The sequence below is a fragment of the Choloepus didactylus genome, chromosome 5 (assembly GCF_015220235.1).
Source record: "Choloepus didactylus isolate mChoDid1 chromosome 5, mChoDid1.pri, whole genome shotgun sequence".
Lineage (NCBI taxonomy): Eukaryota > Metazoa > Chordata > Mammalia > Pilosa > Megalonychidae > Choloepus > Choloepus didactylus.
Genome location: NC_051311.1, coordinates 71,118,169 through 71,135,010, shown reverse-complemented (window position 1 = coordinate 71,135,010; position 16,842 = coordinate 71,118,169). Strand labels below are relative to the sequence as shown.

At 37.3% G+C, this 16,842-nt stretch overlaps 1 protein-coding gene across 1 annotated transcript in view; it reads left to right on the top strand.

The window, feature by feature from the left end:
- The window catches only part of PTPRZ1 (protein tyrosine phosphatase receptor type Z1), a 198,544-nt gene that overhangs the window by 107,958 nt on the left and 73,744 nt on the right, over positions 1 to 16,842 (top strand). The window contains exons 5-6 of the mRNA XM_037837758.1: positions 893 to 988; positions 1,460 to 1,616. Coding sequence (XP_037693686.1) covers positions 893 to 988; positions 1,460 to 1,616 — 253 coding nt within the window. The remainder of the gene's footprint in view (positions 1 to 892; positions 989 to 1,459; positions 1,617 to 16,842) is intronic.

Below are 16,842 nucleotides of genomic sequence, written 5' to 3'. Positions count from 1 at the left end.
CTGCTGTCTTTTTACCTGGCTAAAATTTGCTCGTCCTTCAGGGGTCAGCTTAGAAATTCTCTCTCTGAAAGGGTTTTGGTCACCCATCCAAGCCAGTGGCCACTGCCTCCCTCCGCATCTATACCCTCCATTTCCACTAGCATAATACTCACCACACTACCACACTTTAACTTTCTGACAGGCTTTCTAGTCTTACCTTAATTTTGCTTCAACTGGTTGATTTGCCTGATTTACAAGCCCACAACGTGAGAAGCACCAAATTGTACATGAGGATAGAGGCTAGTATAGACAAGTAGGTGGAGTGGAGCAGAAATTAACAAGAGACAGCCTCACTGCAGAAGAGGAGATTAAAATATGGAACTTAAAACTCTTTTGGCATTTTTAAGTAGGAGAAAAGAGTTCTTGAGAGCTCCTCTATTAATATTGCACAGTATAATAATATCCAGAAATGGCAAGTCAGAATCATCAAGAAAAGCTGTAAATTCAAGAAAGAATGAAACCCGTATTTGAAAGAATTGTAGCAAAATATTGAAATAACATTTGAGAGTCAAGAATTACTCTAATAAATTATTACTTCAGTGTCCCCTGGTAATCTTAAAATGGTATTTGGGTTCTAGGTGGTATTTGAGTTCTAACTTAAAGGTAAAGAAAGATTTATGTGTTAGGATTAAACTTTAGTATTGACAATATGTATATCTCTCCTCACTGAAGGATAATAAATGAATAGCAAATATAGTTGTATATACATGTAATTGATAAAATATTTTTAATCTACTCAGAATATAGGTATACCATTTAGACTTTTTCAAATAGAATTTATTGATTTGGTAAATTATTTTAAGTCTGCTGACTTGTAAAGACTTTGTATATAATAAAGCTATCATTGTTATAGATGCAAATCTACTGCTTTGATGCGGACCGATTTTCAAGTTTTGAGGAAGTCGTTAAAGGAAAAGGGAAGTTAAGAGCTTTATCCATTTTATTTGAGGTAATAATATATATGTAGATTTAATACTAACTTAAATCTTTTTTTATTCACATGAAATATTGATATGAAATATCAAGGCACACTTTCTAATTAATAGAAGAGTTCACAATTGCAATGATCACTGGTGGCTATTTTCAAAGAGAACTACCCCTTGACTGGGGGGTTTAAAAGCAGACTCTTGTGCTCATTAATTGGATTCTTTGAGTCCACAGACTTATTTGTACATGCAAAACATCATAATTACATAGCATAACTCTAAGTCATTGCATTTTAAAATTTAGTTTTTGTAGCAGAAAGTTTGAAAACTATCTGGTTTTTGTTATGTGTTGTTTCTACCTTGCTGAGAAAAAAAATGTGCATTTGGAGCACATTACTTTCAAATACTTAAAGTGGAATTCATCAGTCTTTTCATTTTTATTGAACAGTCAATAAAATATTTTATCCTGTTTTTATTTTATCCTGTTTTAACAGGTTGGAACAGAAGAAAATTTGGATTACAAAGCGATTATTGATGGGGTCGAGAGTGTTAGTCGTTTTGGTAAGTTACTCAGAGAAATATCCTTCTTTAAGATTCTACTTTGGATGCATATGAGTTTTTACAATATTACAAATGTTCCAAGAGGAGGAAGTGAAAACATTTTTAAAGAGGAACAATCTCTCACTTCTCAGGCTTAACGGACTTTTACATTTCTCATTAAATAGAGAACAATTTATCAGACAATTTTGTGGCATAAAATCATAAAATATTAATGTAGTAGGAAATGGAAGTTTTCTAATTTTATTCTTGAAAATAGTCTAATTATGTTATGCATTTAAAATGTATTTATCTATTCTGTCTCTGCATTGTGTATCCCTTAAAGACTCATTTCTAATCTGAAACCAGATAATTTTACAAAAACCATATTTTAAAGTGAAGAAGGAATTGCAGCTCAAGTTATAATTTATTTCCTGGTAGTTTCCTTGCCAATCCTTTACCAGTGTGAGGAGATAAGATTTTTGGAAGACTGTGAATGCATACATGGTAATAAGATGCAATGTGCTTTGATCTTGTTCTCCCCAGTATCTCCTGGATCTTTGTAATTTGTCACAGCAAATGTTTTTGACAACATTGTCAATAGACTGCAAACCTCCCATTATTGTTGTTTTATTTTTATTAAGCACCCATACATAGGGTATCCAAGCCACCCTTGAGTTAACAATAAAATGAGAATTATTCCTCTCCTGTTAGCTGCAAAATTTGGAATCAGAAACAAGACTTATACATATTCTTTTCTTGAAAGCAGAAGTCTGGCCTAGTGTTGACTCCATTGACTCATCTTTGTCAGTTATATGAGAGGATCTGAATTGGCCAAACTTTTCAGAAGTCAGGAAGATGTGAACCCCTGCAGGGGGCTAATTTCTTTAATTATTTTTTATTTTTTGAAAAGTCCAGTCAATTGCAAGGTAAAACTGTTATCTCTCTCCATCTACCTAAATTGCAAAATTCAACACTGAATGCTACAAACCACACTTAATGTTCCCCTCATTTAGCCAGACTGAAAGAAGGCAGCTAATTTGAATTCCTAAGCATAACATATATATGTTATATATATATATATATATATAATATGACTTTTGGATGTCCCCAGTCTTCTATGAACCTGTAGGAACAGTGAAAGTGGTGTGAACACTAGATTGTTCATCCTGACTTGTGCAACTCTGAGACTTCAGCCACTTTCTCTCAAGGCTTCTCCAGTTTTTTCTGGGGTTCTCTAGAGGAGGTCACTTGTATGAGCTTAAGAACAAATTTGCTCATGTTCTTTAATTAAAGTTATTTTTTCAATATCTTTGTCTGCAAGCCATTGAGGGAGGTGCTTCATTAGAGCCACAGCTGCCACAAAATATACTCCCTGAGAACATAGATTCCCTAATAATATTATCTGCCTATATTCTGGCTCTTAATTTGGAAGCAGAACTACTAGTCTCTTGGACTGGCTGGGGACAGATACTATTCTGCCCTCCATTATCCCATCTACTTTCTGTCTCTTTACCTAGTTACCTGTGTACCAACTTCCTCCCACTTCTTTTACCAAGAAACAAAATCCTCCATGCCTATCAACTCACCCAACTATGTACTTAGTCTTTCAGTATACTCAGCAAGGGCACTTAAGGCTATGCAGTTTATAGGTGTTGAAGCCAGGATTTGAATCCTTATCTGTCCATAGAATTTCTCCTTCAATACCATGGAAATTTATTAGTTATGTATTTCAGAACACATATGAAATATTTGTCAGCTTGATTTGAATGGTTGTTAGCTAAGATCTGTGCCAGTTTGACATATTATGTCTGCCCAAAAAGCCATATTCTTTAATACAGTCTTGTGGGGGCAGATTTATTAATCTTTCTGATTAGGGGTGTGACGTCTTGATTGAATGTTTCCATGGAAATTTGACCCCACCCATTCAGGGTAGGTCTTGATTAGTTTACTGGAGTCCTTTAAAAGGAGCAGACCCAGATGCTTGCTGATGCTGACGCTTTGAGATGCTAGCCCAGAGTTTTCTCCAGAGAAGCTAAGAGAGGATAAAATGCCCCAAGAGCAGCTGAGAGAGACTTTTGGAGAGACCAACTTGCTTGCTGATGCTTACAGTTACGCAGACAGAAGGACAATTGGAGATGCTAAGCTAAGGGAAACCCAAAGACATTTTGGAGAACACCATTTTTGAAATGCAACCCAGGAGCAAAGGGAGAACAAATGCCAGCCACTTGCCTTCCCAGCTGACAGAGGTGTTCTGCATGCCTTTGGCTGTTCTTCAGTGAAGGTATCCTCTTGTTGATGCCTTAGTTTGGAAACTTTTATGGCTTTAGAACTGTAAATTTTAACCTAATAAATCCCCCTTATAAAAGCCAATCCAGAGGAGGCGGGGCAAGATGGCAGACTGGTGAGCTGTATGTTTTAGTTACTCCTCCAGGAAAGTAGGTAAAAAACCAGGAACTGCGTGGACTGGACACCACAGAGCAATCTGTCTTTGGGCATACTTCATACAACACTCATGAAAACGTGGAACTGCTGAGATCAGCGAAATCTGTAAGTTTTTGCAGCCAGGGGACCCGCGCCCCTCCCTGCCAGGCTCAGTCCCGGGGGAGGAGGGGCTGTCAGCTCCGGGAAGGAGAAGGGAGAATTGCAGTGGCTGCTCTTATCGGAAACTCATTCTACTGATTCAAACTCCAACCATAGATAGACTGAGACCAGACACCAGAGACTCTGAGAGCAGCCAGCCCAGCAGAGTGGAGACAGACATAGAAAAAAAACAACACGAAAAACTCCAAAATAAAAGCAGAGGATTTTTCGAGTTCTGGTGAACACAGAAAGGGGAAGGGCGGAGATCAGGCCTTGAGGCGCATATGCAAATCCCGAAGCAAAGCTGATCTCTCTGCCCTGTGCACCTTTCCTTAATGGCCCTGGTTGCTTTGTCTATTAGCATTTCAATAACCCATTAGATCTCTGAGGAGGGCCGTTTTTTTTTTTTTTTTTTTTAAATCCTTTTTGCTTTTTCTAAAACAATTACTCTAAGAAGCTCAATACAGAAAGCTTCACAGAATTGAAATTTGGGCACGTCAAGTCAAGAGCAGAACTAAGAGAGCTCTGAGACAAAAGGCAATATTCCAGTGGCTGAGAAAATTCACTAAACAACACAACTTCCCAAGAAAAGGGGGGTGTCCGCTCACAGCCACCATCCTGGTGGACAGGAAACACTCCTGCCCATCGCCAGCCCCATAGCCCAGAGCTGCCCCAGACAACCCAGTGTGACGGAAGTGCTTCAAATAACAGGCACACACCACAAAACTGGGCGTGGACATTAGCCTTCCCTGCAACCTCAGCTGAATGTCCCAGAGCTGGGAAGGGGGAGCAGTGTGAATTAACAGAGCCCCATTCAGCCATCATTTGAGCAGACTGGGAGCCTCCCAACACAGCCCAGCAGCCCAGAACTGCCCTGGGGGGACGGCACTCACCTGTGACATAGCACAGTCATCCCTCAACAGAGGACCCGGGGTGCACAGCCTGGAAGAGGGGCCCACTTGCAAGTCTCAGGAGCCATACGCCAATACCAAAGACTTGTGGGTCAGTGGCAGAGACAAACTGTGGCAGGACTGAACTGAAGGATTAGACTATTGCAGCAGCTTTAAAACTCTAGGATCATCAGGGAGATTTGATTGTTAGGGCCACCCCCCCTCCCCGACTGCCCAGAAACACGCCCCACATACAGGGCAGGCAACACCAACTACACACGCAAGCTTGGTACACCAATTGGGCCCCACAAGACTCACTCCCCCACTCACCAAAAAGGCTAAGCAGGGGAGATCTGGCTTGTGGAGAACAGGTGGCTCGTGGACGCCACCTGCTGGTTAGTTAGAGAAAGTGTACTCCACGAAGCTGTAGATCTGATAAATTAGAGATAAGGACTTCAACTGGTCTACAAACCCTAAAAGAACCCTATCAAGTTCAGCAAATGCCACGAGGCCAAAAACAACAGAAAATTATAAAGCATATGAAAAAACCAGACGATATGGATAACCCAAGCCCAAGCACCCAAATCAAAAGACCAGAAGAGACACACCACCTAGAGCAGCTACTCAAAGAACTAAAGATGAACAATGAGACCATAGTATGGGATATGAAGGAAATCAAGAAGACCCTAGAAGAGCATAAAGAAGACATTGCAAGACTAAATAAAAAAATGGATGATCTTATGGAAATTAAAGAAACTGTTGACCAAATTAAAAAGATTCTGGACACTCATAGTACAAGACTAGAGGAAGTTGAACAACGAATCAGTGACCTGGAAAATGACAGAATGGAAAATGAAAGCATAAAAGAAAGAATGGGGAAAAAATTGAAAAACTCGAAATGGACCTCAGGGATATGATAGATAATATGAAACGTCCGAATATAAGACTCATTGGTGTCCCAGAAGGGGAAGAAAAGGGTAAAGGTCTAGGAAGAGTATTCAAAGAAATTGTTGGGGAAAACTTCCCAAATCTTCTAAACAACATAAATACACAAATCATAAATGCTCAGCGAACTCCAAATAGAATAAATCCAAAAAAAACCCACTCCGAGACATATACTGATCACACTGTCAAACATAGAAGAGAAGGAGCAAGTTCTGAAAGCAGCAAGAGAAAAGCAATTCACCACATACAAAGGAAACAGCATAAGACTAAGTAGTGACTACTCAGCAGCCACCATGGAGGCAAGAAGGCAGTGGCACGATATATTTAAAATTCTGAGTGAGAGGAATTTCCAGCCAAGAATACTTTATCCAGCAAAGCTCTCCTTCAAATTTGAGGGAGAGCTTAAATTTTTCACAGACAAAGAAATGCTGAGAGAATTTGCTAACAAGAGACCTGCCCTACTGGAGATACTAAAGGGAGCCCTACAGACAGAGAAACAAAGACAGGACAGAGAGACCTGGAGAAAGGTTCAGTACTAAAGAGATTCGGTATGGGTACAATAAAGGATATTAATAGAGAGAGGGAAAAATATGGCAAACATAATCCAAAGGATAAGATGGCCGATTCAAGAAATGCCTTCACGGTTTTAAACGTTGAATGTAAATGGATTAAACTCCCCAATTAAAAGATATAGATTCGCAGAATGGATCAAAAAAAATGAACCATCAATATGTTGCATACAAGAGACTCATCTTAGACACAGGGACACAAAGAAACTGAAAGTGAAAGGATGGAAAAAAATATTTCATGCAAGCTACAGCCAAAAGAAAGGAGGTGTAGCAATATTAATCTCAGATAAAATAGACTTCAAATGCAGGGATGTTTTGAGAGACAAAGAAGGCCACTACATACTAATAAAAGGGGCAATTCAGCAAGAAGAAATAACAATCGTAAATGTCTATGCACCCAATCAAGGTGCCACAAAATACATGAGAGAAACATTGGCAAAACTAAAGGAAGCAATTGATGTTTCCACAATAATTGTGGGAGACTTCAACACATCACTCTCTCCTATAGATAGATCAACCAGACAGAAGACCAATAAGGAAATTGAAAACCTAAACAATCTGATAAATGAATTAGATTTAACAGACATCTACAGGACATTACATCCCAAATCACCAGGATACACATACTTTTCTAGTGCTCACGGAACTTTCTCCAGAATAGATCATATGCTGGGACATAAAACAAGGCTCAATAAATTTAAAAAGATTGAAATTATTCAAAGCACATTCTCTGACCACAATGGAATACAATTAGAAGTCAATAACCATCAGAGACTTAGAAAATTCACAAATACCTGGAGGTTAAACAACACACTCCTAAACAATCAGTGGGTTAAAGAAGAAATAGCAAGAGAAATTGCTAAATATATAGAGACGAATGAAAATGAGAACACAACATACCAAAACCTATGGGATGCAGCAAAAGCAGTGCTAAGGGGGAAATTTATAGCACTAAACGCATATATTAAAAAGGAAGAAAGAGCCAAAATCAAAGAACTAATGGATCAACTGAAGAAGCTAGAAAATGAACAGCAAACCAATCCTAAACCAAGTACAAGAAAAGAAATAACAAGGATTAAAGCAGAAATAAATGACATAGAGAACAAAAAGACAATAGAAAGGATAAATATCACCAAAAGTTGGTTCTTTGAGAAGATCAACAAGATTGACAAGCCCCTAGCTAGACTGACAAAATCAAAAAGAGAGAAGACCCATATAAACAAAATAATGAATGAAAAAGGTAACATAACTGCAGATCCTGAAGAAATTAAAAAAATTATAAGAGGATATTATGAACAACTGTATGGCAACAAACTGGATAATGTAGAAGGAAATGGACAATTTCTTGGAAACATATGAACAACCTAGACTGACCAGAGAAGAAATAGAAGACCTCAACCAACCCATCACAAGCAAAGAGATCCAATCAGTCATCAAAAATATTCCCACAAAATAAATGTCCAGGGCCAGATGGCTTCACAGGGGAATTCTACCAAACTTTCCAGAAAGAACTGACACCAATCTTACTCAAACTCTTTCAAAACATTGAAAAAAATGGAACACTACCTAACTCATTTTATGAAGCTAACATCAATCTAATACCAAAACCAGGCAAAGATGCTACAAAAAAGGAAAACTACCGGCCAATCTCCCTAATGAATATAGATGCAAAAATCCTCAACAAAATACTTGCAAATCGAATCCAAAGACACATTAAAAAAATCATACACCATGACCAAGTGGGGTTCATTCCAGGCATGCAAGGATGGTTCAACATAAGAAAAATCAATCAATGTATTACAACACATTAACAACTCGAAAGGGAAAAATCAATTGATCATCTCAATAGATGCTGAAAAAGCATTTGACAAAATCCAACATCCCTTTTTGGATAAAAACACTTCAAAAGGTAGGAATTGAAGGAAACTTCCTCAACATGATAAAGAGCATATATGAAAAACCCACAGCCAGCATAGTACTCAATGGTGAGAGACTGAAAGCCTTCCCTCTAAGATCAGGAACAAGACAAGGATGCCCGCTGTCACCACTGTTATTCAACATTGTGCTGGAAGTGCTAGCCAGGGCAATCCGGCAAGACAAAGAAATAAAAGGCATCCAAATTGGAAAAGAAGAAGTAAAACTGTCATTGTTTGCAGATGATATGATCTTATATCTAGAAAACCCTGAGAAATCGACGATACTACCTACTAGAGCTAATAAACAAATTTAGCAAAGTAGCGGGATACAAGATTAATGCACATAAGTCAGTAATGTTTCTATATGCTAGAAATGAACAAACTGAAGAGACACTCAAGAAAAGATACCATTTTCAATAGCAACTAAAAAGAATCAAGTACCTAGGAATAAACTTAACCAAAGATGTAAAAGACCTATACAAAGAAAACTACATAACTCTACTAAAGAAATAGAAGGGGACCTTAAAAGATGGAAAAATATTCCATGTTCATGGATAGGAAGGCTAAATGTCATTAAGATGTCAATTCTACCCAAACTCATCTACAGATTCAATGCAATCCCAATCAAAATTCCAACAACCTACTTTGCAGACTTGGAAAAGCTAGTTATCAAATTTATTTGGAAAGGGAAGATGCCTCGAATTGCTAAAGACACTCTAAAAAAGAAAAACGAAGTGGGAGGACTTACACTCCCTGACTTTGAAGCTTATTATGAAGCCACAGTTGCCAAAACAGCATGGTACTGGCACAAAGATAGACATATAGATCAATGGAATCGAATTGAGAATTCAGAGATAGACCCTCAGATCTATGGCCGACTGATCTTTGATAAGGCCCCCAAAGTCACCGAACTGAGCCATAATGGTCTTTTCAACAAATGGGGCTGGGAGAGTTGGATATCCATATCCAAAAGAATGAAAGAGGACCCCTACCTCACCCCCTACACAAAAATTAACTCAAAATGGACCAAAGATCTCAATATAAAAGAAAGTACCATAAAACTCCTAGAAGATAATGTAGGAAAACATCTTCAAGACCTTGTATTAGGAGGCCACTTCCTAGACTTTACACCCAAAGCACAAGCAACAAAAGAGAAAATAGATAAATGGGAACTCCTCAAGCTTAGAAGTTTCTGCACCTCAAAGGAATTTCTCAAAAAGGTAAAGAGGCAGCCAACTCAATGGGAAAAAATTTTTGGAAACCATGTATCTGACAAAAGACTGATATCTTGCATATACAAAGAAATCCTACAACTCAATGACAGTAGTACAGACAGCCCAATTATAAAATGGGCAAAAGATATGAAAAGACAGTTCTCTGAAGAGGAAATACAAATGGCCAAGAAACACATGAAAAAATGTTCAGCTTCACTAGCTATTAGAGAGATGCAAATTAAGACCACAATGAGATATACCATCTAACACCGGTTAGAATGGCTGCCATTAAACAAACAGGAAACTACAAATGCTGGAGGGGATGTGGAGAAATTGGAACTCTTATTCATTTTTGGTGGGACTGTATAATGGTTCAGCCACTCTGGAAGTCAGTCTGGCAGCTCCTTAGAAAACTAGATATAGAGCTACCATTCGATCCAGCGATTGCACTTCTCGGTATATACCCGGAAGATCGGAAAGCAGTGACACGAACAGATATCTGCACGCCAATGTTCATAGCAGCATTATTCACAATTGCCAAGAGATGGAAACAACCCAAATGTCCTTCAACAGATGAGTGGATAAATAAAATGTGGTATATACACACGATGGAAACTACGCGGCAGTAAGAAGGAACAATCTGGTGAAACATATGACAACATGGATGAACCTTGAAGACATAATGCTGAGCGAAATAAGCCAGGCACAAAAAGAGAAATATTATATGCTACCACTAATGTGAACTTTGAAAAATGTAAAACAAATGGTTTATAATGTAGAATGTAGGGGAACTAGCAGTAGTGAGCAATTAAGGAAGGGGGAACAATAATCCAAGAACAGATAAGCTATTTAACGTTCTGGGGATGCCCAGAAATGACTATGGTCTGTTAATTTCTGATGGATATAGTAGGAACAAGTTCACTGAAATGTTGCTATATTATGTAACTTTCTTGGGGTAAAGTAGGAACATGTTGGAAGTTAAGCAGTTATCTTAGGTTAGTTGTCTTTTTCTTACTCCCTTGTTATGGTCTCTTTGAAATGTTCTTTTATTGTATGTTTGTTTTCTTTTTAACTTTTTTTTTCATACAGTTGTTTTAAAAAAGAAGGGAAAGTTAAAAAAAAAAAAAAGAAAAAGGAAAAAGACAAACAAGGAAAAAAAAAAAAAAAGATGTAGTGCCCCCTTGAGGAGCCTGTGGAGAATGCAGGGGTATTCACCTACCCCACCTCCATGGTTGCTAACATGACCACAGACATAGGGGACTGGTGGTTTGATGGGTTGAGCCCTCTACCATAAGTTTTACCCTTGGGAAGACGGTTGCTGCAAAGGAGAGGCTAGGCCTCCCTGTATTTGTGCCTAAGAGTCTCCTCCTGAATTCCTCTTTGTTGCTCAGATGTGGCCCTCTCTCTCTGGCTAAGCCAACTTGAAAGATGAAATCACTGCCCTCCCCCCTACGTGGGATCAGACACCCAGGGAAGTGAATCTCCCTGGCAACGTGGAATATGACTCCCGGGGAGGAATGTAGACCCGGCATCGTGGGATGGAGAACATCTTCTTGACCAAAAGGGGGATGTGAAAGGAAATGAAATAAGCTTCAGTGGCAGAGAGATTCCAAAACGAGCCGAGAGATCACTGTGGTGGGCACTCTTACGCACACTTTAGACAACCTTTTTTAGGTTCTAAAGAATTGGGGTAGCTGGTGGTGGATACCTGAAACTATTAAACTACAACCCAGAACCCATGAATCTCGAAGACAGTTGTATAAAAATGTAGCTTATGAGGGGTGACAATGGGATTGGGAATGCCATAAGGACCAAACTCCACTTTGTCTAGTTTATGGATGGATGTGTAGAAAAGTAGGGGAAGGAAACAAACAGACAAAGGTACCCAGTGTTCTTTTTTACTTCAATTGCTCTTTTTCACTCTAATTATTATTCTTGTTATTTTTGTGTGTGTGCTAATGAAGGTGTCAGGGATTGAATTAGGTGATGAATGTACAACTATGTAATGGTACTGTAAACAATCGAAAGTACAATTTGTTTTGTATGACTGCGTGGTATGTCAATATATCTCAATAAAATGATGATTAAAAAAATAAATAAATAAAATTAAAGAAAGCAATTTTCTTGAGCAGAGTATGTAGGAATCAATCTTGTTCCCTTGAACCACATGTGTATATTATTACAGAATTTCACATCCCTGCTACAACATTGTTATTGGCTATAAAAATAATAATAATTTATCACCTATCTGTGGTTTGGTTCCAAATTAATTAAAATTGCAGAGCTAACTAGAATAAACAACTCAAAATAGATGTACTCATTTAAATCAAATGGACTTACAAATGCAAAATTTAAGGGAAAAAAACACAAATAAGTTTTACAATAAAAATACCCATTCAAGGCTGTTTTGATCATGTATTTATTCTGATGCAAGCCCTTTCCCCAGCTTCCTCAAGAAAGTCCAGTCACACCCACAATTTTGTGATGTTTGTATTTTGACTAAAGAGTTGTGGGGTGATGGGAAGGGGCTACAAAACACAGCATCTCAACAAAAACACTTGCCATAAAAGTTTAGAAAATATTCCTTCAAAAGTGCTGTTTCTTTATTTGCCTTAAGGATAAACCAAAATACCCAAAGCCAATACTAATTTTTATTAAAGTTTCATGTCTTTAAATTCATCAGTTTTTATTCTTAAACTATGCAAAAAGAAACACATCTCTTGTGCACTGTCCCCTGTGGGCCCCAGAGTCCTGGCTCTCAGATCTTTTTGACCCTTTTCTGTGGTCATTCTACCTCACAGAGTCCCCACTCCAACCCATATTCCCTCCTAGTTTTCACATCTTTCTGAAGGCAGAAGAATTTAGCTTGGTCCCCGATCCTCCATACTTGCCTACCCACACCCATCCCCGATGAGTTCAACAAACAAAGCGCCCTCCATTTACGAGGACTTACACCCCCCTAAGGAAGTGGGAGGCTATGAAAAATAAGTTTTGCTTTGTTTTTTTCTGTTACATAGACTTGTATGCTTGTCTATGATTTTGAACCTTCAATCTTTGTCAAAAATATATGACTTAAGGTTGCAATAAAATCTGCCCTATTAGAAAACACAGGTTATTATTAATTGGATGGATCTCATTCATGTAGTTAAATATTAATTCAGCTCTTATTGTCATTTGATGTGATGTTCTGACAAAGATCAATTCATATGCCACCACACTCTATGATGACATCCCCATTCCCCATAATTGGAAGTAATCCTTCTTTCTTCTGAACCATCGCAGTGGCTTACCTGCAGTTAAGACACTTTCTCCTTCCTGCCTTACTTCAGAGATGTTTGTGTATATACCTTAGCTCCTTGGTAGATGTGTGTATGATTGATCTCAGTATTTTCTGTAGCACCTGATAAAGTACCTGGCAGGTACTAAGAGCCTTCTGACTCCTTGATGAATAAATGATGAACAAATGAATGAATTAATGAAGGGGTCAAGGCTTATTTAATACTTAGCCTTTGAGGTTAAGTAGAGCATATGCATTATTGGAAATGAGCACAGAAGGAATGAATGGCTTTAGATTTCAAGACTGGTTGGAGCCAAGTTCTTTGCTGAGCTTCCTTTAAATAATTAAAAATATGCAAAGCCTTCAGGAGAATATACTATATTAGCTTCAGCTGCAATTCATATTCAGAATGACAGCTGATTCCAGGGAAAGAAAGTTTCAAATTTTGAGAGTATCAATGTCATAATACATTGTTAAGAAATAGGTTCCTAAATGGAAAAAATAAATAGTTGAACAATTCATTTTCTTCATCTTAACTCAGCTAATCCTTTGTTAAAATTATTGTTGTGCTTAACAATAATGAACAGTGTTTAGAGATTATTAGATGAATAATTTTTACAGATTCCCATTGTATAACATTAAGCATTTAGTGAAATCATAATGAAATAGTGAGTTACTTGTGCTCTCTCTTTTTTTTTTTTTAAACAATTAAAAAAGGAGGCTGTGAATCTGTTTAGAATTTTAGAGTTCTTTTTCACAAACTGGAACAATTGAATTCTTGTTTATTCCATCATGAGTATTTACATTCAACAGGCATTTCTTGATCATTTGCCTTGAGCATATTTCTGTGATAGTTTGTTTTTTTATTTCCTTTATGGAAACACTGTCTCCTTTCTGCTTTTTGGAACTGAACTTGAGAATAACAATTAAGAATTGCATTTATATACAAAATTGATCTTTATTAAATTTGATCTGCAAACAACTTTTGATTACATGAACATCATTTTAAAAAGTAAGAATCATAGATAAGCATGCAGAAGAAAATAAAAATCCCCTGTAATGTCACCATGCAGAAATAACCACTATGAGGATTTTGGTGAATATCTTTCCAGAATTTTCTCTTAAAAATATGTTTTTATGTCTCACAAATATTAGACTATACTACATATGCCTGTTTATCAATTTTTTCACTTAGTGACATGTCTTTGATACAGCGTTCTTAATTTTTACATGGTATTCCATCATATATTCATAATTTATTAAACTAATTCCTCAGTTTTGTACATTCAGGTTACACTCATTATTTTTGTTCTCATAAATATCTAATATAACTATTTTGACCAAGAGAGTTTTAAGAGATGGCATGAAAATTGTCATAATTCTCCTCTTAATAAATGTATTGTAGGGAAATATATTATGTAAAATAATTTGCAAATAATTGAAAAAAACATCTGAAATGTGTATATCTATGTAAATTTCTTGAAAGTAGGCACCAAGCCTTCTTCCATATGTAGCAGGCACTCAATAAATAATTATGAATGAATACATGTTTTATCAGAACTTCAATCCTCTATTTTCCCATTTTTATATACAGCTGCCATTTATTAGAAAGGACAATTTAAAAGAACAATCTGATGAAAGATTTAGTAAAAGCCAGCCTTTATTTAATGAGTAATATGTGTGAATAACAACACAAACCTAGCAAAAGTATAAAGTAGGGCAGGTTCACCTATGTCCCATCCTCTTCCCTTCCAGGCACCAGATGCTTTCATGCTGCCTTCTTATCTCACTCACAAGGCTCTCCCACTAAGATGTAGGGTCCTGCTGAAGCCCAGCAGATAAGATCTTGGGCTTTAAAGCCCAGTAGAGTTTTGGTTTTAAGCCCCAGTAACAATAATTATTAGTTGGATAAAACCTTTCAAGTCACTTAGCTTCTCCAAGCCTTAGTTTCTTTACGTATAGAAAGGAAAAGTTAAAAATGGTTGTTGTGAGGTTTCAGTGAACTAAAGTTTGCAAAGCAGTACAGTCTGTTGAATGAATTATGCTCCAGACTCAGCTCTGTTATTGCCATCTTTATGTATGTATAAAGAGACAAGATATTACAACAAGTAGAAGGTGCTACTAAAGTTTTTCATGTTCAATGCTTTGGGAAATGACTTTTTAAAATAGTTTGTTGAATATAATTAGAAATGCACTTCCTCAAATCTCATGTGCTATGTAATGCAGACTTTCAAAAAACACAATAAAATATAAAATGTTTTTCAATGCAGAGTATGCATGAACAGAGTATCTTGATAGCATAATGTTGCATTCGAGCCATAAATTTTTTGGTAATTTCCTGTAAAATGATGAATTATACATTAGCAGACACACCTTCTTGAAGGTCAGTAGTTGTAAATAGCATTCATTAACGTTGCATATACATAAACACTGTGCTCTAACTATATGCAGAAACATGAAATGAAGATTATTTCCTTCTTAGAAGAGTCTTTATTACAAATTTAATTGTCGACAAAGTTACTGTCTGTCCCTAGAAGAGACTGACTGATGTAGGTAGAATTTGAAAGATTTCTTTTGGCTGTTATCAAAAGTGAATGATGTAATCATTTAGAAGTATTGAACAGTGATAGATGTTTTCCAGTTATTTGTATTTTAACATTTGCAGCAATGTTTACAATAGTTTTATTAGGATCTGCTACTCCCTGAGTGGAAATCATAATCTCAGTATTAGTTGTGTTCTGGATCTGTAAATCTTCCAGTTTCTCTCATCAAGTTCCAGGCTCATATATATTTTTTGATGTGGGGCTCATGAACCTCAAACAAGGATGTGGTGGATTTATCCGCCTACATTCATTCATGAAATACTTTTGTCGTGAACTGTGTTAAACTGTACTGAACTTCAAGTTAGTAGGAAATAACCGGGTAGAATTAATAGCATCTCAGGTAATTGTGACCTTTTCTCTGCCACTCCCCATTAATCACCTCTTGATCTTTCCCTCATGGATTTTTACTCATAAACCATGGAGCTCAGACTGGACCTTCTCCCTCAGATCAGACTGTCCTTCTTCAAGGCAGGCAGATAGAACAGTGAAGACAGCGGGAGACTCATCCTCCCTCCTGCCATCTGCACCAACTTTCATGATTAGTAGAAAGTTGTGTCACAGCCAAAGAATTGTCATGTTCTCCTCATTCATATTTCTCCTTCTCCATTTCTTTTTCCTTTGCTTTTCTTTCTCCACTGTTTTTCTTTTTTCTTGTGACACACAGGAGCTTTTCTTAATATTTTGGTACTTGTTCCATGATTCTTGTGCTTTCCTATGTAACAGGTATTCACTCTTTGTGTGACTGATGAAATGATAAATGATAAACTTTGTGTCAGCTGAAAGTCTGTCGAGCTTTTACAGATTTTAGTGGGAAATGCATGTGATTTGGAAGAACACAACCTAATTTGGTCTAAATGGTGTATTTTTTAAAAAAGTTTATTGTGCATTCCTCTGTTGACGGAGTCCAGGACTTAGAAACAAAGTTCTCATTACGTCTTCCAGTTTGCTGAATTTAAGGGTTAGAGGCAGTGAGCCTCCTAAAGGCAGGGACAGCATCTTCTTAACCTGCATGTGCAGAGCGCCTGGACCCAAGTAGGTAGTCAGTAGATGTAACTTGATTGTTAAAAATATGCTTTTAAGCAAGAACTTGTATAGTTCCCTGAATAAAGAGAATGCGTCCTCATTCTTGATAAGTGATGCTCCTTTGCATTTGTATGGTACTGAAACACTTATTTGTACTCCATGTGATTTGTCATGGGCCCCAGATTTATCATAGCCTAGCTCATAAAGCAGGGCCTGCAGCAACCAGTCTCCTTCTTGACTAGTGTTCCCCAATGATTCAGTAACAAGGATCCAGAGCACATGTAGCTAACAGAATTCAGACGAGCGATGAAGCCCTGAAG